Source organism: Schistocerca piceifrons, chromosome 1 (assembly GCF_021461385.2).
Source record: "Schistocerca piceifrons isolate TAMUIC-IGC-003096 chromosome 1, iqSchPice1.1, whole genome shotgun sequence".
NCBI lineage: Eukaryota > Metazoa > Arthropoda > Insecta > Orthoptera > Acrididae > Schistocerca > Schistocerca piceifrons.
In genome coordinates, this window is record NC_060138.1 from 393,090,920 (window position 1) to 393,117,238 (window position 26,319).

At 39.8% G+C, this 26,319-nt stretch overlaps 1 protein-coding gene across 1 annotated transcript in view; it reads right to left on the reverse strand.

Moving 5' to 3' along the window:
- The window catches only part of LOC124787179 (telomerase-binding protein EST1A), a 323,132-nt gene that overhangs the window by 38,976 nt on the left and 257,837 nt on the right, over positions 1-26,319 (reverse strand). The window contains 2 exon segments of the mRNA XM_047254319.1: positions 1,180-1,253; positions 2,277-2,485. Coding sequence (XP_047110275.1) covers positions 1,180-1,253; positions 2,277-2,485 — 283 coding nt within the window.

The following is a 26,319-nucleotide window of genomic DNA, read 5'->3' on the forward strand; positions in this document are numbered from 1 at the left end:
TATCACTGTAAAAGCACAACTGAGCTGATGCTGACTTTTTAAGTAGAGTGAAGATGATTCATTTGCTTAAAAAGTGTGGGGTAATGATGCGCTTATTGAATTGCCGTCTTTACGAAAACATTAAGGTAGTGAAAGAAACATAGAGACCTTTACCATGCCAAATGAATTACCTTCCAACTCATTAAGCATCTTCAGCATTTACTACTGTGCCCTTGTGCTAACATACACACACTTTTTTGCGGAGTTGGTTGGGGAGAGATACTATTATGTTATGATCAGGAAAGACAACTGGCTATTCAACTTAAATCTCTGTCATGATAAGTTTCATCACATGATTTTTTTTCCCAGTACACCATATTCATTTAGCCTCAGCTCCAAAAAATTAGTGCACTTCAGTCAGTAGAAAAAACAGCCTAAAGGTTGACTTTTTATGTCAGCTAATGTTATTCTGTAAAGGAATTAGTGGTATCCCCATGTAATCAAAGTATTTCTATAATTATAGCAAAGGAATGAATGTAAGCAGAAAAAAATCAGGAAGATTACATTCAACATATCATGTTTAGCTTTATATCTCATGCATAGTCTCAATTCACGTCAATGTATTTTGTACAATAATTTTTCAGTGCACAGATTCAAACCCGATAATGCGATTTTGTGGCTGCATCAAACCCTTTCATTCAACTCAAACCTTTTCGTAAATACAAATTTCTATAAACGTGCTGAGTCAGCAAGTGCAGTCTCTGGAGAATAATTGGGCGTTCGTATTTCTAGATTCCCATCTTATGACCTGTTTGCAGCTACAAACACGGATTACAATAACCCTCAAGCACACTGTCTTGTGCATATTTAAAATTTTACATAAGCTTTATTCTCTGTTTCAATGAACAATGTCAAATGCTCTCTTCTTTAACATCACACTCAAACAACTACAATATTACTACTATTGCTGGTCACAAATCTATAAAAGGAAGATCTGTCATCTATGATCACATAGTTTGTCGGAAAATTACACACAGGGGAAGAGGGGGCTCTGAAGATGAAAAAAGATAAAATGGTAAAACTTTGTACAGGAGTTGCCTCTTCCCTCCTCCTCTTCTTCTTCTTCTTTACCAAACCAAAATCATGCTGTCTTTATCACATCAGATGCAACTGTGCGTAATCTGTTGGTTGTACACTTACCCAACTCGATAGTCAGAGCAACATGGTGGAGGGTTCCACACTGCACTATGGCACAGCAGCCAGTCACACCAGACCTACAGAAACATAACAGATCAGATATATAGCTGAGATTACAAAACTTTCAGAAAATGAAAAACTAAAGCTAGTAGATGAGTTTTGACATTTGGGCAGTACAGTAGCTGATAGGGGAAAAACTATATATGATCTAATATGCAACCTGGCAAAAGAATTTTTGAAAAAGAAAACTTATTCACAACAAATATAAATTCAAGTGTTAGGAAGGCTTCCTCTGAAGGTACTTGTCTGTAGTGTAGCCTTGTACAGAAATAAAACACTTCATGCAAGAAGAGAATATAAGCTTTTAAAACTTAGTGCTACAGAAGGGTGCTGAAGATTAGGTGGATTGATCAAATAACTTATGGGGAGGTATCGAACTGAGTCAGAGAGAAAAGGAATTTGTGGCACAATTTGACTAAAAGAAGGGATCGGTTGGTAGGACACATCTTAAGACAACAAACCATTGTCAGTTTGGTAATGGAGGGAAGTGTGGATGGTTAAAACTGTACAGAAAAACAGTGAGCAGGTTCAAATGGATGTAAGTTGCAACAGATATGCAGAAATGAAGAGGTTTGCATGGGGATAGACTAGTGTGAAGAGCTGCATCATACCAGTCTTCAGACGGAAGACCACAACAAAGCTTGCCTTTGGCATGCTGAACTATAAGGATCTTAAATCGGACACTTCAGCTGTACATTAATCTCAAGACACTTCTGCATAGCAAAAGTAATCTAACATTCACTCTAACACAAAGAAATTAACTCTTCAAAAACTATCAGAATGGATCTGAAAACTTACTGAAATTGACTGAAAATGACGATTTCCATATTCATAAAGCATATGATTGAAAAATTTAGTGACAACACTGAAACTGAACAGAATCTTACACTGTGTGTGTGTGTGTGTGTGTGTGTGTGGAGGGGGGGGGGGGGGGGGGAGATTGGGGATCAACGTATTATCAGCCCTTCGAGTCAGCAAATGCAGAAACTGTAATAGCTGCTTATTTCCACCAATGTCCTCATCAAGAACTGAAGACTGACCTTCACAGCAGGCAACAAGATCTGTAAGTCCTCACTGGAGACAAGTCGGCTAGCACCACCACCAACAGTACCAGCACCAGCACCACCCGCACCATCCACATCTCGCAGAAGGTCAATGCATTTCTCTAGTATGAGACTAAACATTTCCAGTGATACAACCAGTGCACTCTCTTGTACAGCTGGTCGATAGCCTGGCTCCAACTGGGAATCTGTGAAAGAGAATGCTTAAGTTGGAGAATTCTGATTAAAACAAACTTTGGCTTATCATATCCTGTCCACTCACTTACATCTAAACATTCTTAAAAATGAAACTGTTAATGTGTAGCATGATGATCAGATGACATTAGAAACTGGATTACATTATCCAGAGTAATAATACAGTCAAATATCTATATTAATAATAAATCTGTAAAACCATTATGTCTTTCTGTCTGTGAACACTCTAATCTCTAGAACTACTACACGAATTTTGATGGGGTTTCTGCAGATAACTTTGGATAGTTTGGAATGCCGTATAGGCTTTAGCTCATAAAAATCTAATCACGGAAAAAACTATGATTTAAATTTTTACTAAAACTTTCTTGTCTGTGTGTCTGTCTGTCTGAATGTTCTAATCTCCAAAACTAATAGATGGATTTTTATGGCGTTCCACCTGGTAACTTCAGTGTAGCTATGGGCGCCTTATAGTAGCATTTTATCAAAATCAGGTCACAAAAGAAGAAAAGACATTTATACACATTATAAAAATGTATGTATGTATGTTCCACATGTCCATCAAATGGTTAAGAATCACTTACCTATGAAAGGGCTGGGGGGTAAGAAAGAAGTGCAGGCCACAATAATAAAATATCCAGATTTTTTCCCTCCTATATTTGAGAATAAGAGCACTCGGTGACTCGCAAAAAATGTTACACAAAATTTCAAATCTTTGCAAAACTTTTTCTTATCAAACCCCCCCCCCAATATAACGGTGAAAGGAAAAAAGTTAAATCACTTTACATTTTCGCTATTCACACAGTAAAACTGCTGCATCAGGCACAATATCATGAAGTTTACATACTGCTTCTTTGCTACTAACTTTCACAACACATTTAGCAGACAGTATCCCCATATGCTGCTGACTGTACCTACAGAATTATATCGTTGTATGAAACAGTTCACTGGAGGTATGAGGGAAGGAGGAGATGTACACAGAGGGGAGGGGGGGGGGGGGGGAGGCATTAGACAACGAAAGGAAAGAAGATACGGACAGGAGAGTAGAGGAGGGATGGACGGAGAGGGCTGAGGAGGAGATGGGCAAAGAAGGGGTGAGCAGCAGATGGACATAGAGGAGGGGATGGAGAAGGTAACAGAGAAAAGGGGGAGAAGGAAATGGAAAGAGATGGGGCTGAGGAGATGAACTAATACATAGCAAGGCAATGCTAGTACCCACCAAGACATAAGCATAACTCATCAACTTGAAATATTAATTATAAAAAAACATACATAGATAATTTATAATAACTCATACACAAGGTCACTCCCGTTCCCCTTCCGAGATGACTCATAATGGGCAAAGGTGTTTCACTGTATTCTCATAAAATGTTGGTATCACCTGCTGCTCTGGTAGAGAGTTCAAAAGCCTCACAACATGCTTCCTCTGTTACAGCATGCCCCTCAAATTGATTCTTATCACATGAGATGGTAAATTTTTCTTATGCACATAACGAAATATGTTTCAGAGACATCATCTACAACTACGTGCTTACTCTACAAGTAATGTTTGAGGGGCATGTAATCCAAGCACTGGTATCATTTCTTACGACTTTTGGTCCACTTGCATATGGTGTGTGAGATGAACATGTGTCTGTAAGACCTCAAATTTCTCTAACCTTTCTGTTGTGGCCACTGTACAATAATATGCAGGAGGCTGTAATATAAATCCAATTAATCTTAGAATATAGTTTTTTTGAGGAACTTTGGGTATGAATTGCTGAAACGTCCATCTTTTTTTTTTGGAATATCAGTAACTCTTTTCACTGCACCATAATGGGTTTGTTTTTGCGCATATTCTAATGGGTTTTGTTGAGTGTATCTTTGAAATACTTGGCTCACGGAAAAAGCATATGACGTATCATACAACTAATCTTGGAATGATCTCACTCTCTTCCACTAATCTTGCGTGGAAAGACTCACAGTGATGACACTTCACAATTAAAGTTTGTAACACCTTTCACAGCAAAGCCACTTTTCTAAAAATTATTCTTCTTAACTTAGCATCCATTGTTTACTAGCAAATGCATTTATTGCAACTTTAATTAGTAATTTATTAGTAATGCATATTATGTACTGCAATCAAAAAGTGTACAATTATTTTGTATTATTTACATTCAGATGCAGCAGCTAATATTTACACCTCCACATGTTGTGTAATGCTTTGTTACTGTGAAAGAGACATAGTTCCAAGACTTCCTAGAAGCAATGAAACATCAAAGCAAGAAATGAAGCATCAATTAAACCTAGAAATGAAATTCAATCAAACCAGTGAGTGAAAGCTGTTCACACTGCACCACTTACCGAAGTATTTTTTGACAAGAAAATGGGATTCTTCTCACTGGTGGATTTCATAAGGGTAAGCTATAACTAAAGAAGCCACACAAATCTGTTGAGTCACATTCATGAAAAAATGGATGAAAAGAGGCCTGCTCTGTACAAGTAAAAATATTTTAGCAATGGAAAAATTGAGGAACTTTGGGTATGAACTGCTGAAACATCCATCCTAGATACACTACTTGGCAACTGCACAGCCCAGTTATGGAAATCTGTGACTTGAAAATGTTTTGCGTCCTGTGAAGAGGTTACAGGAGCCACAGATGGGTATTTTGCAAATCTCAATGAGGATACAATGGACAAAGTCGACTTCCCTACGAAGGAGACTGCAATGAAAAATATGTGACTCTTATACTTTAAAAAACATAAAAATATTACACATTTACATAAATCATGATTAGATATGATCTTATCACACTTTCCTGAGATATAAAGCTGTCATATCCACCCAAATGTTGGTATTAATATCATAGAGGGACCTACAGTTAACGTAGACTTGCAACCATGGTGCAACTCAGCATTTTTCACACAACTTATTCTTGTCTGTGCTATGAAATACTGTTCCACAAGATTTAAAATATCAGAAGAATATTACCAAAACACCTAGAAATAGAATAGTGCATTGTCGTAAATATATATATTTTAAATTATGTACAAAACACAAGTTCCCCCCCCTCTCCCCCCAAATCAAGATATAACCATCTTATCTCATCAGGTGAATTACTCAGTAGCACTAATGGAAGTAGAGATGAAAAACTTTTAGAGATCAGATTATAAACATCAAAATCCTCAAAATAATATCCTTTCAAATTAGAAGGGCTCATAAAATTACATAGGGCAGGAAAGGGTTAATATACATTGCCAGAGGTGAAAGAATCGATGGATGAAAGAAGTTATAAGTAACAGATAAATATCCTAGGACTGACTAAGGATCGAACCCTAGCTCGTTGGATCCATAATCTGGCACTTGACCAATCTTCCTCAAATATAACCATTGTCAACACACTTATGACAATCTCTGCCCACTGACGACAACATTACTGAAGTCTGTGTTTCGGTCATACCAAATGTACTAATATAACTGACCTTCATTATAAAAGGATTTATTTTGTTAACTAAGAGATAATATGTAACTATATCAAGTGTTTTTTGGGCATGCATGAACTGAGGTGCCATCACATATAGCCTTACTAGCTTGTGAATAATTAGACAAGAAGTACACAGGTAATTCAACATCACCAATATACGTCTGTCTGTGGATCTGCACACCTGTTCTATGCTCTTTATCAGTCACATGTGATCCTACACTGCTCCAATGACTTTCAATAAACAACTGTTGCAAAAGGGGCCAGTTTTGTTTTGGTCATCACTCTTACAAACGGTGTGTTTCAGAGATACTTTGTTAAAAATCAGACATGTGATTTCATGCTGCCTGCACAACAAGAGCCACATTTGCCCACAGTTTTAAGGTATCAAATGAGGAACTGTATGGTTTTGGTTAAAGATTGATACAATAACAAATCATAGAAGGAACAGATGTTGAAACTGTGGAGTCAACTGACGCACGAAAAGACACAGAACACTTTTTAAAGCAGCAGACAGAAAAAAGGAATAAAGATTTCAATGAAAATGGAACAACACAAGAAGAAACAACATTGGTGAAGAATGAAAGAAGTGTGGACTCCAAAGAAAACTGTAGCTGAAAACAATGCTGATTTGCAATACCCTCCATAAGAGTTATTCGAGGAAGGGAGGAATCATAAATGACCAAATGTGGAATAACAAGATCAAGAACAAGTCCTGGTTGAACACTACAGTTCTTAAATTAGTATTGGTAACTTCTACTTCAAGTAATTTTGACGAGTCTCTCAGTACTACAATCATACTGCACGATTTAAATGGAATTTTGGTGGCCTTTTGGCAACAGATGCAATTGACAGAATTTCTGAAACACAAATCAAATAAAGTTTAATATCACTAACAACAAAAGAGAACCTGGGGCAGTGAATCACCTTCCTAAAAATTTGATACATCCACAATCATCATACATGCCAAAAAATCAAAATTTGGCAGACTCCCTACACTTACCCTGATACAGCGCTCTACATCTCCTACATTCTAAACTTACTTATAAAGTATGAGATCACCAGTAATAGCCACAATTTAAACATCATCACACTGGTACCATTCATACAGTCCAGGCTACTCCCTGACAGAATAAGGTGCTTTGCATCATTAACGTCTATAAACTGAAATTAAACCATAGTAACCTTCCCCGTCCAGCTATTAATGTTGTATATTTGTGTATTTATTATATAGTGCAACAAAAATGAGAACCCACATATTGTCTAATTCCAATGCCTCACCTTTAAATTCTAGTTCCCACTATAAAATCTGTTCTTTACAAATGTGACATGCAACCAATTGCTAAAAAACACCAAAATACTCTGCAATATTAATTTCTTCTCATACACTATTTTTATTTCATATTAGTTTTCTTTAACAATAATTCGTGTTACTCTATGTCCATATACAGAAACGACAATAATGCACTTTCATCCCACTGCAAAATAACTTAATAGTTTTATAAACATATATCAATAAATGTCACCCCCTCCCAAACAACGGACCTTGCCAATGGGTGCCTCAGCGATACAGATAGCCATAGTGTAGGTGCAACCAGGATGGAGAGGTACTTGTTAATATGCCAGACAAGTATGTGGTTCCTGAAGAGGGGCAGCAGCCTTTTCAGTAGTTACAGGGGCAACTGTCTGGATGATTGACTGATCTGGCCTTGAAACATCATCCAAAATGGCCTTGCTGTGCGGTACTGCAAATTGCTGGAAGCAAGGGGAAACTACAGCTGTAACTTCTCCTGAGGGCATGCAGCTTTACTGTATGGTTAAACGATAATGGCATCCTCTTGGGTAATATACTCTACAGGTAAAATAGTCAACCATGTCGTTATCACGAGAAACAAGACTGGTGTTCTATTGATTGGAGCATGGACTGTCAGATCCCTTTATCAGGCAGGTAGGTTAGAAAATTTTAAGGAGGCGGATAAATTAAAGTTAGACATAGTGGGAACAATGTGAAGTTTGGCGGCAGGATGAACAGGACATCTGGTCAGGTGAGTACAGACCTGTAAGTACAAAATCAAATAGGGGTAATACAGGACTAGGTTTAATAATGAATAAAAAATAGGAACATGGATAAGCTACTATGAACAGCATAAAGAATGCATTATTGTAGTCAAGACAGACAAGAGGCCCACACCCACCACAGTTTATATGCCAACTAGCTCTGCAGATGATGAAAAGATTGAAGAAATGTATAATGAGATAAAACAAATTATTTAGTTAAGGGAGCCCAAACTTTTAATAGTTAAGGGGGGCTGGAAAAAGGTATAGAAGGAAAAGTAGTTGGTGAATATGGATTTAGGGGAAAGGAATGAAAGAGGAAGCCAGCTAGCAGAATTTTGCACAGAGTATAATTTAATCATAGCTAACACTTGGTTTAAGAATCATGAAAGAAGACTCTATACATGGGAGAGATCCTGATACACCAGAAGGTTTCAGACAGAATATGTAATTGTAAGACAGAGATTTAGGAAGCACATTTTCAATTGTAAGCCCTTTCCAAGGCAGATGCAGACTCTACCACAATTCATAGGTTGCCAACTGTATATTAAAACTGAAGAGACTGCAAAAAGATAGGACTTTAAGGAGATGGGACCTGGATAAACTGAGAGAACCAGAAGTTGTAGAGTGTTTCAGAAGGAGCATCAGGGAACGATTGACAAGAATGGGGAAAGGAATACGGTAGAAGAAGAATGGGTAGCTTTGAGAGATGAAATAGTGAAGGCAGCAGAGGATCAAGTACATAAAAACATGAGTGCTAGTAGAAGTCCTTGGGCAACTCAAGAGATACTGAATTTAATTGATGACTGGAGCAAATATAAAAATGCAGCAAATGAAGCAGGCACAAAGAAATAAAAATGTCTAAAATATGAGATCAGCAGGAAGTGCAGAATGGCTAGAGCACAAATGTAAGGATGTAGAAGCATGTTATGTATCACTAGCAGTGCGATAGACACTGCCTACACGAAAATGGAAGAGACCTTTCGAGGAGAAAAAAAAAAAAAAATTAACCGCCTATATAAACATTAAGAGCTCTGATGGAAAACCAGTCCCAAGCAAAGAAGGGAAAGCAGAAAGGTGGAAGGAGTATATGAGGGCCTGTACAAGGAAAATGTACTTAAGGGCAATATTATGAAAATGGAAGAGGGCACAGGTGAAGATGAGAAGGGAGATATGATACTGTGTTAGGAATTTGACAAAGCACTGAAATACTTAATTCGAAACAAGTCCCCAAAGAGTATACAATATTACATTAGTGCTCCTGAAAGCTTTGGAATAGCCAAACATGAGAAAACTCTTCCAGCTGGTGAGCAAAATGTATGAGACAGGGGAAATACCTTCAGACTTCAAGAAGAATTTAATAAGCTAATTCCAAGGAAAGCAGGCACTGACATATTTGAGAATTACTGAACTATCAGTTTAATAAGACACAGTTGCAAAATACTAACACATATGCTTTACAGAAGAATGGAAAAACTGGTAGAAGGTAACCTCGGCGAAGACCAGTTTGGATTCCAGAGAAATGTAGAAACACGTTAAGCTTTTCTCATAGAAGATAGGTTATGGTAAGGCAAACCTACGTTTATTGCATTTGTAGACTTAGAGAAAGCTTTTGTCAATGTTGACTGGAATATTCTCTTTCAAACTCTGAAGATGGCAGGGGTCAAATACAGGGAGCAAAATGCTATTTACAATTTGCACAGAAACCAGATGGCAGTTATAGAAGTCAAGGGGCACAAAAGGGAAGGAGCCTGTCCCCAATGTTATTCGATCTGTAAACTGAGCAAGCAGTATAGGAAATAAAAGATAAATTTGGAGTAGGAACAGGGAGAAGAAATAAAAACCTGGAGGTTTGCCATAGGACCTGGAAGTGCAGTTAAACGAAATGGACAGTGTCTTGAAAGGAGGATATAAGATGAACATCAAGAAAAGCAAAACGAGGATAATGTAATGTATTCGAATTAAATCAGGTGATACTGAGGGAATTAGAATGCTCAAGATTAGATGGGCAGATCTCATAGCTAATGGGGAGGTACTGATTAGAATTGGGGAAGAGAGAAATTTGTGGTACAACCTGATCAGAAGAGGGGGTTGGTTGGTAGGACACATTTTGATGCATCAAGGGATCACCAATTTAGTACTAGAGGGAAGCTGGGGGGGGGGGGGGTAAAAATCGTAGGGGGAGACAAGAGATGAATAGGCTTGCACAGGATAGAGTAGCATGGAGAGCTGGATCAAACCAGACTTTGGACTGAAGACCATAACAACAACAACAACATCATCATCATCATCATCATCAACAACAACAACAACAACAACATGAATAAATGTAAAGCATCTAGGTGAAAAAGCTCACAGTCCACGTCTTAAAAAAGCCAGTTCTTTCCCTTCTGGGAATAGAATGAACGGTGGCAGGGCAAAAACATAGAGAGATAGCCAAGAGGCTGCAGCAGTGGAAGTGAGGCGCCCGCAGCCTGCAGCCTCCGATGCACTCCACTGCTCGCTGGAAGCTGACTCATGGCTGCTCTGGCCATTTTACTAAAGCCACAGACCTTTTAATATTTTTACGCAATCTCCTTCGTCTTGCGTCCATTGTGATGACTACCGTATTTACTCGAATATAAGCCGCACCTGAAAAATGAGCCTCGAAATCAAGGAAAAAAATTTTCCCGAATCTAAGCCGCACCTGAAATTTGAGACTCGAAATTCAAGAGGAGATAAAAGTTTTAGACTGCACCTCCAAATTGAAACAAAGTTGGTCCATTGTAACATGAGACACAATTTAGATACAATGGATACAGCTTCAGTAGTTTGGTTCGAGTCGTAAGCTTAGCAGTTAAGCTTTACCAAATAGCCATTGCTTTTTCACGTGCATCGTCTGGTTTGAATCGATTGCTTATTTCGCTTTGATCTGTTAAGCGTCGTTCTCTTCGTTATAGGTGTTTACGTCAGTCTAAGCTAAAAATGTATTATTGTACTGTGTCATGCATTGTTTGTCGCATTCTGATGAGGAGTGTTTACGGCCTGTCGCCGCTCGCGGCATAGCTTTTGTGCCCGCTACCGCCGCTTACGATAAAAAAAATTAAAAAAAATAAAAAAATAGAGAGGAATTGTCTCATTAGCGAAACAATGGCAAGACACTGCTATTTGTTGTTACTTACACTACTGCTTTCTTTGATAATGAACAACAAGAACCAAATAATAGACTGCGTATGAAAGAACATGTTCTGAACGAGAATTTAACGAAAATTTTTCTCCGTTTGAAAATCTTTGCAAACGCCTCTTTAGTACATTACATTCTGCACAGAAATTAGTCATCTTAGATTCAAAAATCTAGTCAGTTGCTGTGCTTCATTTCTGACTGTATCACTATTCAGCATAAGAATAATATAAATATAAATATGACATGATATGTATATTCTTCCGCGTTTGCTGTTGTCTCACTTTAGTTTCGCAGTTAATTAGGCAGACAGGATTTAAATGAAATAGCAGCAAACACGAAAGAATACATGGTATAATGTTTACATTCGTATTATTCTTATGGTGAAGAGAACACTGCATGTGATTCACGATTCATAAAAGTTCCTATTAGCAACCATCTCTTGTCATAGGCAGGAAAAAATTCAGAACGTAGAGTTGGCCATAATGACATACATCCCAAACAGTCTTGCCAGTCGGATTTTTGTAGTAGATTTTTAGTGATGACTTCAAATGCAGAGTGTGCTGCTGTTGTCTTCAGTCCGTAGGCAAGTTTGATACAGCTCTACACGCTTTTCTATCCTGTGCAATGCAGAGCAACAATACTTTAAAATAAGAATGAAAATAACTTAGAAATTAAACGCTGAAATTTAAAACAAAATTTTATTAGGTTTGTAGTACATCTTATACGAAACGTTTAAAATATCAGTCACGATTCGGAATCACTATCACTCGATTCTTTGTTGCTCATTTCTTCATAGAGAGCATCGTCCTCCGTACCATCTAGTGCATTGGATATCGAGCATTTTTTAAATGCTTGTTGCACAGTCTGATTTGGAACACACTTCCATGCATCATAAATCCATTGGCACACTTGCGACAAACTTGCTCGTTTTACACGTCCTGTTGGTGTCAGTTGTCTGTCGCTTTTCGAAAGCCAGTGTGTGTACATGCGTTTAAGCTTGTCCTTAAATTGTTCAATTATTCAAACAGACTTCAAGTGGTTGTAGAATTGACGTAATCTCGCCAGGAATTACTGCCAAGTCCGTTTTGCTTTCCTCTAATTTTCGTTTAACTGCAGGTATTGTATGGATTGCGTACGTCTAATACCAACAGACAGCGTAAACAAAGCATTGCGCCAGGACGACGATTACACGCGCACACGCACACCTAACCCATTCCAACACCATGTCCTCCGAAAACCACCCAGTTTCGTTTGCTCGTACAATTACAGTTTTTGGAAACACTTCCGATTTCGGTAAAGTCTTTCGCTTGAAAACTATGAATGGGGGTAATTTATGTCCATCTGCTGTGCAAGCAAGCGTTACGGACATCCGCTGTTTTTCACCCCCTAATATAAGAACACTTATGTCTTTCTTTCCTTTAGCGTCAACCGTATAATTTGACGGCATGTCAAAATTTACGGGAGTTTGGTCAGCGTCTGACCAAGAAGGTATTGCTTTTCTGTGCGACGCCTAATTATGAAGCGCTGAAATTCCCCAAGTTTTTCTTCATAATTTTTCGGCAGCTTCTGTGCAACTGAAGTTCGCCTCCGAAGTGAAAAACCCCAGCGCTTCATAAACAGATCAACCCAGCTGTGACTAGCCTTAAAATTTTCGATTTTTTGCTCTCTGACAATTTCATGTGCCTTAATTTTTAAAATTTCGGCGTTCACGGACAGGAATTTCTGACGCTGTTCCTTAACAAATTCATTTAAAATCACTTCTAGTGCATGATATCGGCCACACTTTGGCCCACTAAATGCTTTCCTGATACTTGAACATTCAAATAATTTGTATCTCTATAGTCGCCATCGCCTGATGTTGCTCTCATCAATCCCGTATCGCAGACCTGCAGCACGATTAGAACTTTGTTCCCCAAAAGAAATAGCTCCCCTCTTGAGTTTGGCACTATAATGAAAGCGCTTCATTATGGTTCACTAACACCAACAAGCACTTTACAAAATGCCACGAAGCAATAGATGCGCTACGTGAAATCTTAATGGGCCCCAGCGTATCAACTTGTGCAACAATCCTAAAGCCTTGTACATTTGTTGGTATCGGCCACTCGTCATTCCGCTGTAAAAGCTGTCAAAGCAAAGCACTACAGTGAATCTAAACCTTGACAGCTATTCGCCTCTCTTTATTCTACTGCAGTGTAATTACTTTCAAGCAAAAGACACTGACAAAGTAGTAGAGAAAAGTCACGAGCAAAGTGTCGTGCACATTACTTATCCTGGTAACGCTTTCGTAATCCGTAGACAATCAATTCGCAACATCCCTTCTGCCATAGTTCGCCGCAGCTCTACCATTTCGACGAAACGGAAGTGCTCGATAACATTATGACTTGACTTCAAAAGAACGTAGCGCCATATTACTAAGTTGGATCTATCCAAATACTCATCTGGAAATCAAAAGTGTCTCAGAATATTTCCCGGGTACACTGAGATCATCGCCTTCTTCAAGATCTACGAGAGTGGTCTGTTAAGTCATCTTTCGTCGTCGACACGTATCGTACAAAACTGAATCGACACATTAATCTGAACAGTAACCACTATCGCATTCAATATTCGTCTTGGTGTTAAATCTGTACTGTGATATTTTCTCCTCAAAACAATGCACGGGCGCTAATGACCACTTTGTCGGAGAGAATAGAAGAAAAGAAAAAACTAACTAACAGTGCCCAAACGAACACCGATGGCGGGCAATGTAAACCTCGTAACTCGATTAGTCTGTGAAGACTTCATAATTCCAGTAATGAGTAGCTCCATTATGAAAAGGATTTATCGAATCTGTATTAGGTGTGCTGTACGGTTGGCGCAGTGGGTATAATTTTGGGTCAGCAAGCAGGAGGTCGATGGTTCGATCCTGGGTTTAGGCATATGGTTTTTATTTGGTAAATGTAGTCCAGGTGGTACCGTATCTGGCATCTTAATCGTCAACAACGATTGCAGCGGGTCGTCCTGAAAACAATTCCACTTACATACTACAATCGTAGAAATGGAAGATCGGTCTGCTTTGAAAGAAGCCCTTTCCATGTCGTGGGCGTAAATTTATTCGCACCACTTCATCTACTAGATGTGAAACCTATTTTCTTTGTACCCTCCTCCAATGGTCCCATAGATTAGTACCGACTATTATTCTTGCCTCGTTCAGGTCCATTACATTTTGTTAGACCCTTATATTACATTAGGACTAGCAACGTGCTTTGCAAATATTATCCAAACTCAGTTACTATTTGTATGTGTTATCACCATGGTCCCACTAATTATGCCTTTCAACACTTGAGTCTGGTAACCGCATGCTGTTTAGTATGTACCTCAACGCATTATTATTATTATTATTATTATTATTATTATTTAAAATTTTTCTCAGACGTTATGTCTGGTCAAAAATGGAAAGTGACACGGACCTTGATCAAGCGTGACTTGTTTTTAACTGTACGGATTTCTGCAGTTGTATATATATAAGTTTGGATGTAGCTGTATTGCATTGATGTACTGGTGGATATTGTGTGGTATGACTCCTGTAGTTGATAGTATAATTGGTATGTCAACTTTATCCTGATGCCACATGTCCTTGACTTCCTCAGCCAGTTGGAGGTATTTTTCAATTTTTTTCTCCGGTTTTCTTTTGTATATTTGTTGTATTGGGTATGGATATTTCGATTAGTTGTGTTAATTTCTTCTTTTTATTGGTGAGTATGATGTCAGGTTTGTTATGTGGTGGTGTTTTATCTGTTATAATGGTTCTGTTCCAGTATAATTTGTATTCATCGTTCTCCATACATTTTGTGGTGCATACTTGTATGTGGGAACGTGTTGTTTTATTAGTTTATGTTGTATGGCAAGTTGTTGATGTATTATTTTTGCTACATTGTCATGTCTTCTGGGGTATTCCGTATTTGCTAGTATTGTACATCCGCTTGTGATGTGATCTACTGTTTCTATTTGTTGTTTGCAAAGTCTGCATTTATCTGTTGTGATATTGGGATCTTTAATAATATGCTTGCTGTAATATCTGGTGTTTATTGTTTCATCCTGTATTGCAATCATGAATCCTTCCGTCTCACTGTATATATTGCCTTTTCTTAGCCATGTGTTGGATGCGTCTTGATCGATGTGTGGCTGTGTTAGATGATACGGGTGCTTGCCATGTAGTGTTTTCTTTTTCCATTTTACTTTCTTCGTATCTGTTGATGTTATGTGATCTAAAGGGTTGTAGAAGTGGCTCTGAGCACTATGGGACTTAACATCTATGGTCATCAGTCCCCTAGAACTTAGAACTACGTAAACCTAACTAACGTAAGGACATCACACAACACCCAGCCATCACGAGGCAGAGAAAATCCCTGACCCCGCCGGGAATCGAACCCGGGGGTTGTAGAAGTGGTTATGAAGTTGCAGTGGTGTAGCCGATGTATTTATATGAGTGACTGCTTTGTGTATTTTGCTAGTTTCTGCTCGTTCTATAAAGAATTTTCTTAAATTGTCTACCTGTCCATAATGCAGGTTTTTTATATCGATAAATCCCCTTCCTCCTTCCTTTCTGCTTAATGTGAATCTTTCTGTTGCTGAATGTATGTGAAGTATTCTATATTTGTGGCATTGTGATCGTGTAAGTGTATTGAGTGCTTCTAGGTCTGTGTTACTCCATTTCACTACTCCAAATGAGTAGGTCAGTATTGGTATAGCATAAATTTATAGCTTTTGTCTTGTTTCTTGCTGTCAATTCTGTTTTCACTATTTTTGTTAGTCTTTGTCTATATTTTTCTTTTAGTTCTTTTTTAATATTTGTATTATCTATTCCTATTTTTTGTCTGTATCCTAGATATTTATAGGCATCTGTTTTTTCCATCGCTTCTACGCAGTCGCTGTGGTTATCCAATATGTAATCTTTCTGTTTAGTGTGTTTTCCCTTGACTATGCTATTTTTCTTACATTTGTCTGTTCCAAAAGCCATATTTATATCATTGCTGAATACTTCTGTTATCTTTAGCAATTGGTTGAGTTGTTGATTTGTTGCTGCCAGTAGTTTTAGATCATCCATGTATAGCAAATGTGTGATTTTGTGTGGGTATGTTCCAGTAATATTGTATCCATAATTTGTATTATTTAGCATGTTGGATAGTGGGTTCAGAGCAAGACAGAACCAGAAGGACTTAATGAGTCTCCTTGGTATATTCCACGCTTAATCTGTATTGGCTGTGATGTGATATTATTTGAATTTGTTTGGATATTAAGTGTGGTTTTCCAATTTTTCATTACTATGTTTAGGAACTGTATCAATTTAGGATCTACTTTGTATATTTCCAATATTTGTAGTAACCATGAGTGGGGTACACTATCAAAAGCTTTTTGGTAATCAATGTATGCGTAGTGTAGCGACCTTTGTTTAGTTTTAGCTTGATATGTCCCCTCTGCATCTATTATCAGTTGCTCTTTACACCCTCGTGCTCCTTTGCAACAGCATTTTTGTTCTTCATTTATAATTTTGTTCTGTGTTGTATGTGTCATTAACTTCTGTGTAATGACTGAAGTTAATATTTTGTATACTGTTGGTAGGCATGTTATGGGGCGATATTTTGCTGGGTTTGCTGTGTCTGCTCGATCTTTAGGTTTCAGATAAGTTATTCCATGTGTAAGTGTATCAGGGAATGTGTATGCGTCTGCAATGTGACTTAAATAATTTAGTTAGATGTGAATGTGTTGAGGTGAACTTCTTTAGCCAGAAATTTGCTATTTTATCTTTTCCAGGGGCTTTCCAATTGTGAGTAGAATTAATTGCTTGGGTGACTTCATGTTGCAAAATTATCACTTCAGGCATTTGTGGTATCATCTTGTATGTGTCTGTTTCTGCTTGTATCCACCGTGCATGCCTGTTATGTTATACCGGGTTTGACCGTATGTTGCTCCAGAAGTGTTCTATGTCTGTTATGTTTGGTGGGTTGTCTATTTTAATGTGTGTGTTATCTATTGTCTGGTAAAATCTCTTTTGGTTTGTGTTGAATGTTTGGTTTTGTTTCCTTCTATTTTCACTTTTTTTGTATCTTCTAAGTCGTTTGGCCAATGCTTGTAATTTCTGCTTCTTTTCATCTAATTGCTCTATCGCTTCTTGTTGTGAGATTTTACCTAACCTTTTTCTTTTTTTTCCTGACATTTCATTGCTTATAAATTGTGTTAGCTGTCTGATGTCTTTTCTCAGTTTTTCTATTCTGATATTATTATTATTATTAGTAGTAGTAGTATTAGTAGTAGTAGTATTAGTCTATCAATGGGATTGTGGAAACATCACGTCTATTACCGTTAGGGAAACTGTAATTCGAAACCGAACATTTCACAATTAGCGGTGTTGGGATGAATCGAGCAGAACGATATCTGTCAGAGGAGAAATACACGTTGTGTGGAATAGCGTGCAGGACTGACAGCGTGCTTATATTGTATGCATTGTCCACCAGACAGGGACCAGTTGCGAGCAGAGTAACGCGCCCATGACACACTCCAATGTACATGCATGCATACACGTATCGAATTTTCTCATTGTAACCCTCTAAACCAGTGTGGCAGATGTATGGCATACACAAACGATGAATATGTGGATATGATTCTGGTCCTTGGTGCATCTGATAACTGGGCTGGTGTTGCCGCTCGTGAATATGCTTCTAGATATCATTGTCGACGCCATCCAGATAAAATGTGTTCCGCCGTCTGGGGCTGCGCCTTCAGGAGTCAGGTTCTCTCCTTCCACCATTGCATGATGACAGGGTCGTCCACGGACTCGCCATACTCCAGCTACTGAGGAAGCTATTCTGGAGGTCATGCACCAAGAACCTCAGCGAAGTACACGTAGAGTTGCAAGGCAGATGCGTGTCTCGCAACAAACGATCGTTAACATGCTTTCACGGAACACTTGCATCCTGCAGATCGTCATTAGTGGATGGCATTCTGTGAATGGTTCCAACAACAGCAGGAAGCAAACGATGACCTCGTGAACACCATAATATGAAGCAGCCTTCACTCATGAGAGTGTCTTCAATATGCACAATGCACAACATTGGTGTGGGGTTAACCCACATGACACCCGCGACCGTGGATATTGAGTTCGCATTGGTATCAACACCTGGGCCAGAATATTGGGCGACAGATGTTTGGGCCACTGTTGCCTGACCGCTTGACTGCACGAACGTATCATGCATTCCCCTAAAACTATCTGTCTGATGTGCGGGAAGATGTTCCACTACATCTTCAGCAGAGGAAATGGTTCCAACATGATGGTGTACCTCCACACCTTGGAATTAATGTGCGACAGTATTTCAACAGACTATTTCCAGGGAAATGGCTTGGACGTGGAGGTCCAGTTGTAGGGCCACCACTTTCACCTGACCTAAATCCCTTGGACTCCTTCCTGTGGGGACACCTGAAGGAGCACATGTACTTTACTCCGCCGAATGGTAACGCGTGTTCATGCTGCTCTTGTTACTGAGGACACAGCTTTGCTGTAAGGGTCCAGAGCTGTATGCTTCGGTGGGTTGCGCAATGTTGGGACATTCAGGGCGGTCACTTTGAGCATTTGTTATTCTGAGGACAACGTATTCTGTTGTGAAGGTCATGCGGTCATTAATATGGAAATTATTTTTGTCAGTGGTTGCTAATATGCGACATCTGAGTGCTCATATTACATGTAGTATAAATGACAGGTACATGTTGTGCAATTGTACTGTGCTATCATCTTTAGCATCTAGAAATTGATATTGTTTTGTAGTTATTCTGTGCTATCACAGGTCATTTGTTTCAACTGTCTATTTCTTATTTGTCTAACCACCGATTTGTTACGTTCACCGATACAAAATGTGGTAAATTTAGGATACATGTGACCTAAGAAACGGTGTATATTACAGCATGAAATGTCAGAACGAAATTAGCAAATAAAATGATGTGGCTGCTCCCTTATGAAATTTGCCTTTTTTGTTGTGGTGGTGGTGGTGGTCTTGTCGTGAGACTGGTTTGATGTAGCTCTCCATGATACTCTATCCTGTGCAAGCTTCTACGTCTCCCAGTACCTATTGCAACCTAAATCCTTCTGAATCTGCTTAGTGTATTCATCTCTTGGTCTCCCTCTACGATTTTTACCCTCCACGCTGTCCTCCAACACTAAATTGGTGATCCCTTGATGCCTCAGAACATGCCCTTTCTTCTAGTCAAGTTGTGCCACAAATTTATCCTCTCCCCAATTTTACTCAGTACCTCTTATTAGTTATGTGATCTACCCATCTAATCTTCAGCATTCTTCTGTAGCACATTTCGAAAGCTTCTATTCTCTTCTTGTCCAAACTATTTACCGTTCATGTTTCACTTCCATACATGGCTACACTCCATATAAATACTTTCAAAAACGACTTCCTGACACTTAAATCTATACTCGATGTTAACAAATATCTCTTCTTCAGAAACGCTTTCCTTGCCATTGCCAGTCTACATTTTATATCCTCTATACTTCGACCATCATCAGTTATTTTGCTCCCCAAATAGCAAAACTCCTTTACTACTTTAAGTGTCTCATTTCCTAATCTAATTCCCTCAGCATCACTCGACTTAATTCGACTACATTCCATTATCCTCGTTTTGCTTTTGTTGATGTTCATCTTATATCCTCCTTTCAAGACACCGTCCATTCCGCTCAACTGCTCTTCCAAGTCCTTTGCTGTTTCTGACAGAATTACAATGTCATTGGCGAACCTCAAAGTTTTTATTTCTTCTCCGTGGATTTTAATACCTACTCCGAATTTTTCTTTTGTTTCCTTTACTGCTTGCTCAATATACAGATTGAATAACATCGGAGAGAGGCTACAACCCTGTCTCACTTCCTTCCCAACCATTGCTTCCCTTTCATGTCCCTCGACTCTTATCACTGCCATCTGCTTTCTGTACAAATCGTAAATAGCCTTTCGCTCCCTGTATTTTACCCCTGCCACCTTTAGAATTTGAAAGAGAGTATTCCAGTCAACACTGTCAAACGCTTTCTCTAGGTCTACAAATGCTAGAAACGTAGGTTTGCCTTTCCTTAATCTAGCTGCCTCACGTGTTCCAATATTTCGACGGAATCCAAACTGATCTTCCCCAAGATCGGCTTCTATCAGTTTTTCCATTCGTCTGGAAAGCATTCGTGTTAGTATTTTGCAGTCGTGGCTTATTAAGTTGATAGTTCGGTAATTTTCACATCTGTCAACACCTGCTTTCTTCGGGATTGGAATTATTATATTCTTCTTGAAGTCTGTGGGTATTTCGCCTGTCTCATACATCTTGCTCACCAGATGGTAGAGTTTTGTCAGGACTGGCTCTCCCAAGGCCGTCAGTAGTTCTAATGGAATGTTGTCTACTCCCAGGGCCTTGTTTCGACTCAGGTCTTTCAGTGCTCTGTCAAACTCTTCACGCAGTATCTTATCTCCCATTTCATCTTCATCTACATCCTCTTCCATTTCCATAATATTGTCCTCAAGTACATCGCCCTTGTATACACCCTCTATATACTCCTTCCACCTTTCTGCCTTCCCTTCTTTGCTTAGAACTGGGTTGCCATTGAGCTCTTGATATTCATACAAGTGGTTCTCTTCTCTCCAAAGGTCTCTTTAATTTTCCTGTAGGCAGTATCTATCTTGCCCCAAGTGAGATAAGCCTCTACATCCTTACATTTGTCCTCTATCCATCCCTGCTTAGCCATTTTGCACTTCCTGTCGATCTCATTTTTGTCAAGTTCGTATTCCTTTCTGCCTACTTCATTTATTGCATTTTTATATCTTCTCCTTTCATCAATCAAATTCAACATTTCTTCAGTTACCGAGGGATTTCTATTAGCCCTCGTCTTTTTACCTATTTGATCCTCTGCTGCCTTCACTATTTCATCCCTCAAAGCTACCCATTCTTCTTCCACTGTATTTCTTACCCCCATTCCTGTCAATCGTTTCCTAATGCTCTCTCTGAAACTCTCTACAACCTCTGATTTTTCAGTTTATACAGGTCCCATCACCTTAAATTCCCACCTTTTCGCAGTTTCTTCCATTTTAACCTACAGTTCATAACCAATAGATCGTAGTCCGAGTCCACATCTGCCCCCTGAAATTGTCTTGCAATTTAAAACTTGGTTCCTAAATCTCTGTCTTACCATTATATAACCTATCTGAAACCTTCCAATGTCTCCAGGCCTCTTCCACGTATACAACCTTCTTTTGTGATTCTTGAACCAAGCGTCAGCTATGATTAAGTTATGCTCTATGCAAAATTCTACCAGGTGGCTTCCTCTTTTCATTTCTTACCCCCATTCCATATTCACCTACTACTTTTCCTTCTCTTCCTTTCCCCACTGTCAGATTCCAGTCACCCATGACTTCTATCTCATCATACATTTCATCAATCTCTTCGTCATCTGCAGAGATAGTTGGCATATAAACTGTGGTAGGCGTGGGCTTCCTGTCTATCTTGTATCTTGGCCACAATAATGCGTTCACTATGCTGTTTGTAGTAGCTTACCCGCACTCCTATTTTCTTAAATTCGTTATTAAACCTACCCCTGCATTACCCCTATTGTGACACACACACACACACACACACACACACACACACACACACACACACACACACACATTCCACCGATTGGCATCAAGTCATTGATTCTCCAATACTACACGTTTTTCCGCCCAAATAACGTTGTATATGAAACGTGTAACGTGCTCACTCTCGCCTATGTGCCTGGCCCTTACAGAATACTACCTTCGAAGAATACAACTGTGGTTAGAGGGAATATCTGCGAAAAACACCCACTATTAAAGATTTGTTACTGTATTTACTGCAGTTCAACCACCTGCGAGAAGGTGTGTCTTGCGGGAAAAAAAATAAATGCAACAAAAAATACATCAATCTGCTTGGTTTTTCCCAAATGATCGTGACATCTCTTCAGGAAAGTTGCACCACGCTGGACGTTTCTTGTCCGTAACACGAGCGAAACACCGAGGAAGGCGAATGCTACGCCCCTCCAACTGGCTCCAACCGCGTGTGGTGTGGTATGCTGGAGGGGAAGGCGTGCACGGCGAGGCAGAACGGCCTTGTGTAGCCTTGGCGAACACCGGGCCGACGACCTAGCGTTTTGTTTACCACTGCACCCGCCGCTCGCTCGCTACTGGCTTATCTTGTAAACTGTTCTGTCGACAGCTCTAATGCCCACAGACAGTTACCTAGGCGAAAAAATCGAACTATTATAACGGCCTTAACCTCGCTATTTGTCAGTGTGCTGACTCCTCCTGCAGCACAAATTCCGTTGGTCTTCACGTTACACAACTATATCCCAACCGCTAAAGGCAGACCGCCATGTCGGCCAGTTGTGCAAAGAAGACAGAACAATAATATTTTTACAGCATATTTCTACAAAACTAATTAACTTTCTCAGACCTGTTCCGAAGTAGACGAAATTTTTTCGGCTCTTATGGCAGTTCTAAAACGAAAGTTGTTAACTTTAAATGCGAACATTAAAGGTTGCGTTTTTCCGTGGCTTATTTACATTTTAATAATTTTACTGTTACCAGTCACTGTTTATTTATCTCCACGACGCGTTTCAAAAGTTTAAACCTCCATCATCAGACGAACTTACATTTGACAGTATGATGCGTGTGTGCTGTGTTATGATTTTTGGAAGAAATTATGGCATTGTCTAGTGGATTATTTCAGAACATGGTTTTGGTTTTTGTTTTACAAAAAACTAAACGTTGTTTCGAGGTGTTGATTACATGCGTTGGAATAAATGTTTCATTTCAGGTGGTATATAAATCCGATTTTGTCAGGTTTATATAGCTCAAATTTACTGGTTTATATAATCAGGTGACATGTTGCAAACTCATAAGTACGAATAATTATGTTGGCTACAGTGGTAAAAGTATCCATAAATAACAGTTTCGGTTGGGATTCACATATAGGAACGAAAGGCTGAAGGCAGAGGGGGAGCAGGAGAAAGAGGGGGAGCAGGAGAAAGAGGGGGAGCAGGAGAAAGAGGGGGAGCAGGAGAAAGAGGGGGAGCAGGAGAAAGAGGGGGAGCAGGAGAAAGAGGGGGAGCAGGAGAAAGAGGGGGAGCAGGAGAAAGAGGGGGAGCAGGAGAAAGAGGGGGAGCAGGAGAAAGAGGGGGAGCAGGAGAAAGAGGGAGAGCAGGAGAAAGAGGGAGAGCAGGAGAAAGAGGGAGAGCAGGAGAAAGAGGGAGAGCAGGAGAAAGAGGGAGAGCAGGAGAAAGAGGGAGAGCAGGAGAAAGAGGGAGAGCAGGAGAAAGAGGGAGAGCAGGAGAAAGAGGGAGAGCAGGAGAAAGAGGGAGAGCAGGAGAAAGAGGGAGAGCAGGAGAAAGAGGGAGAGCAGGAGAAAGAGGGAGAGCAGGAGAAAGAGGGAGAGGGAGGGGGAGAGCAGGAGAAAGAGGGAGGGGGAGAGCGGGAGAAAGAGGGAGGGGGAGAGCGGGAGAAAGAGGGAGGGGGAGAGCGGGAGAAAGAGGGAGAGGGAGAGCGGGAGAAAGAGGGAGAGCGGGAGAAAGAGGGAGGGGGAGAGCGGGAGAAAGAGGGAGGGGGAGAGCGGGAGAAAGGGGGAGTGGGGGAGAGCGGGAGAAAGAGGGAAGGGGAGAGTGGGAGAAAGAGGGAGAGCAGGAGAAAGAGGGAGAGGAAGGAGTGATTGGATGAGAACAAACTTTCCAAGGCAGGAATTTCTTAAGATAATGTCAGTTACATGCAATAATTGATTAATGGTTTGGTAATACATTGCTTAATGCTTTAAAGTATGCAGCTGGATGTACAATTTGTGCCATTAGTTGATGTACATGTACCTTCAAGCTGACAGGGGGTGCAAGCTGTTGGTGTGATAGTATATTTGTAAACGAGGTCAATCCATTGTACATTTGGGCGATTTCATGGTAACATAATTAAATATTTATTGTAAATATTAAAAGTGTGTGTGTGTGTGTGTGTGTGTGTGTGTGTGTGTGTGTGTGTGTGTGTGCGCGCGCGCGCGCGCGCGCTGAAAACAGAGATGATACTATCCTGAATATAGTCTTGTTTGTCATCTTAATTTACCGTAAATATTTAGTTATTTGATCATAACACCCCCCAAATGTAGAATGGATTGACCTCATTTACATATACAGGATGGTCCATTGATCGTGAGCGGGCCAAATATCTCACGAAATAAGCGTCAAACGAAAAAACTACAAAGAACGAAACTCGTCTAGCTTGAAGGGGTAAACCAGATGGCGCTATGGGTGGCCCACTAGACTGCGCTCCCATAGGTTAAACGGATATCAACTGCGTTTTTTTTTAAAATAGGAACCCCCATTTTTATTACATATTCGTGTAGTACGTAAACAAATATGAATGTTTTAGTAGGACCACTTTTTTCCCTTTTGATAGATGGCGCTGCAATAGTCACAAACGTGTAAGTACGTGGTATCACGTAACATTCCGCCAGTGCGGACGGTGGTTGCTTCGTGATACACTACCCGTGTCAAAATGGACCGTTTACCAGTCGCGGAAAAGGTCGATATCGTGTTGATGTATGGCTATTGTGATCAAAATGCCCAACGGGCGTGTGCTATGTATGCTGCTCGGTATCCTGGACGACATCATCCAAGCGTCCGGACCGTTCGCCCGATAGTTACGTTATTTAAGGAAACAAAGTGTTCAGCCACATGTGAGACGTCAACCACGACCTGCAACAAATGATGATGCCCAAGTAGGTGTTTTAGCTGCTGTCGCGGCTAATCCGCACATCAGAAGCAGACAAATTGCGCGAGAATCGGGAATCTCAAAAACGTCGGTGTTGAGAATGCTACATCGACATCGACTGCACCCGTACCATATTTCTATGTAACAGGACGACTTTGAACGTCGTGTACAGTTCTGCCACTGGGCACAAGAGAAATTACGGGACGATGACAGATTTTTTGCACGCGTTCTATTTAGCGACGCAGCGTCATTCACCACGATGGCTGCGACAAGTGGAACATCAGCGACCTTGGTGGGTTAATGTATGGTGCGGCATTATGGGAGGAAGGATAATTGGCCCCCATTTTATCGATGGCAATCTAAATGGTGCAATGTATGCTGATTTCCTACGTAATGTTCTAATGATGTTACTACAAGATGTTTCACTGCATGACAGAATGGCGATGTACTTCCAACATGATGGATGTCCGGCACAGTCTAGGAGATTACAACACCTATCAGTGTCAACAATAAACACAGAAGGCGATAACGCAACCGGCAACAAAACATCGTAGTCTTGGCAGTTTAAGGAGGATAGAGGGAGTAAAGAAGCATTCCACTACTACTGGCCCTGGAGAGCGAATTCGAAAATTTTGGCACAGTCTGAGAGACGACTCCTCGTGATTTAAGGAATAATCTTAAAAACCCCTGCTTTGGAAAGTTTGCGCCCCCCCCCCCCCCCCCCCCCCCGCCAATAGGGCCACCGGCCTTTCACTCATATCTGTGAATGACAACCAAAACTGTTATTTACGTTCAGTTTTACCTCTGTAGCCAACATAATTATTGTAATTGAAGTTTGCAACATATCGCCTGATTACATAAACGAGTACGAAGTTTAAGATACATAAACTTGACAATCGGATTTATATACCACCTGAAATATTTATTCCAACACACGTATTAACACCTCAAAACAAAGGTCTCCAAATACCTTTAAAACTTATTCCGTAATAACATTGTTATGATGTACATTCTTTGTACTTTGTGATAACGTTTTTCTTTTGCTATATGATCCTTGCACCTAACAATTTCCATGCGCCATCTTTCTTTACAAAATATGACAGTGCATATGCGATGTGTTACGACAGTGGAAGGAAACGGGAGGTATTCTACACTGAGGTGTCAAAGAAACTGTTATAGGCATGCATGTACAGGGTGATTAACGAAGATATGCAAATATTTTAATATGTTATAAAACTAAAGAAAAAAGTTCATATAAACATAGATTCGCAATTTTTTAGTTACAGAGTTACGGCTATTAAAAGTTTTTGCCTGAAATTTAGCAACTTCGCTAATTTGAAGCCATCACAAAACTGTACGGGTTAAAGTAAAGCACAATTTCC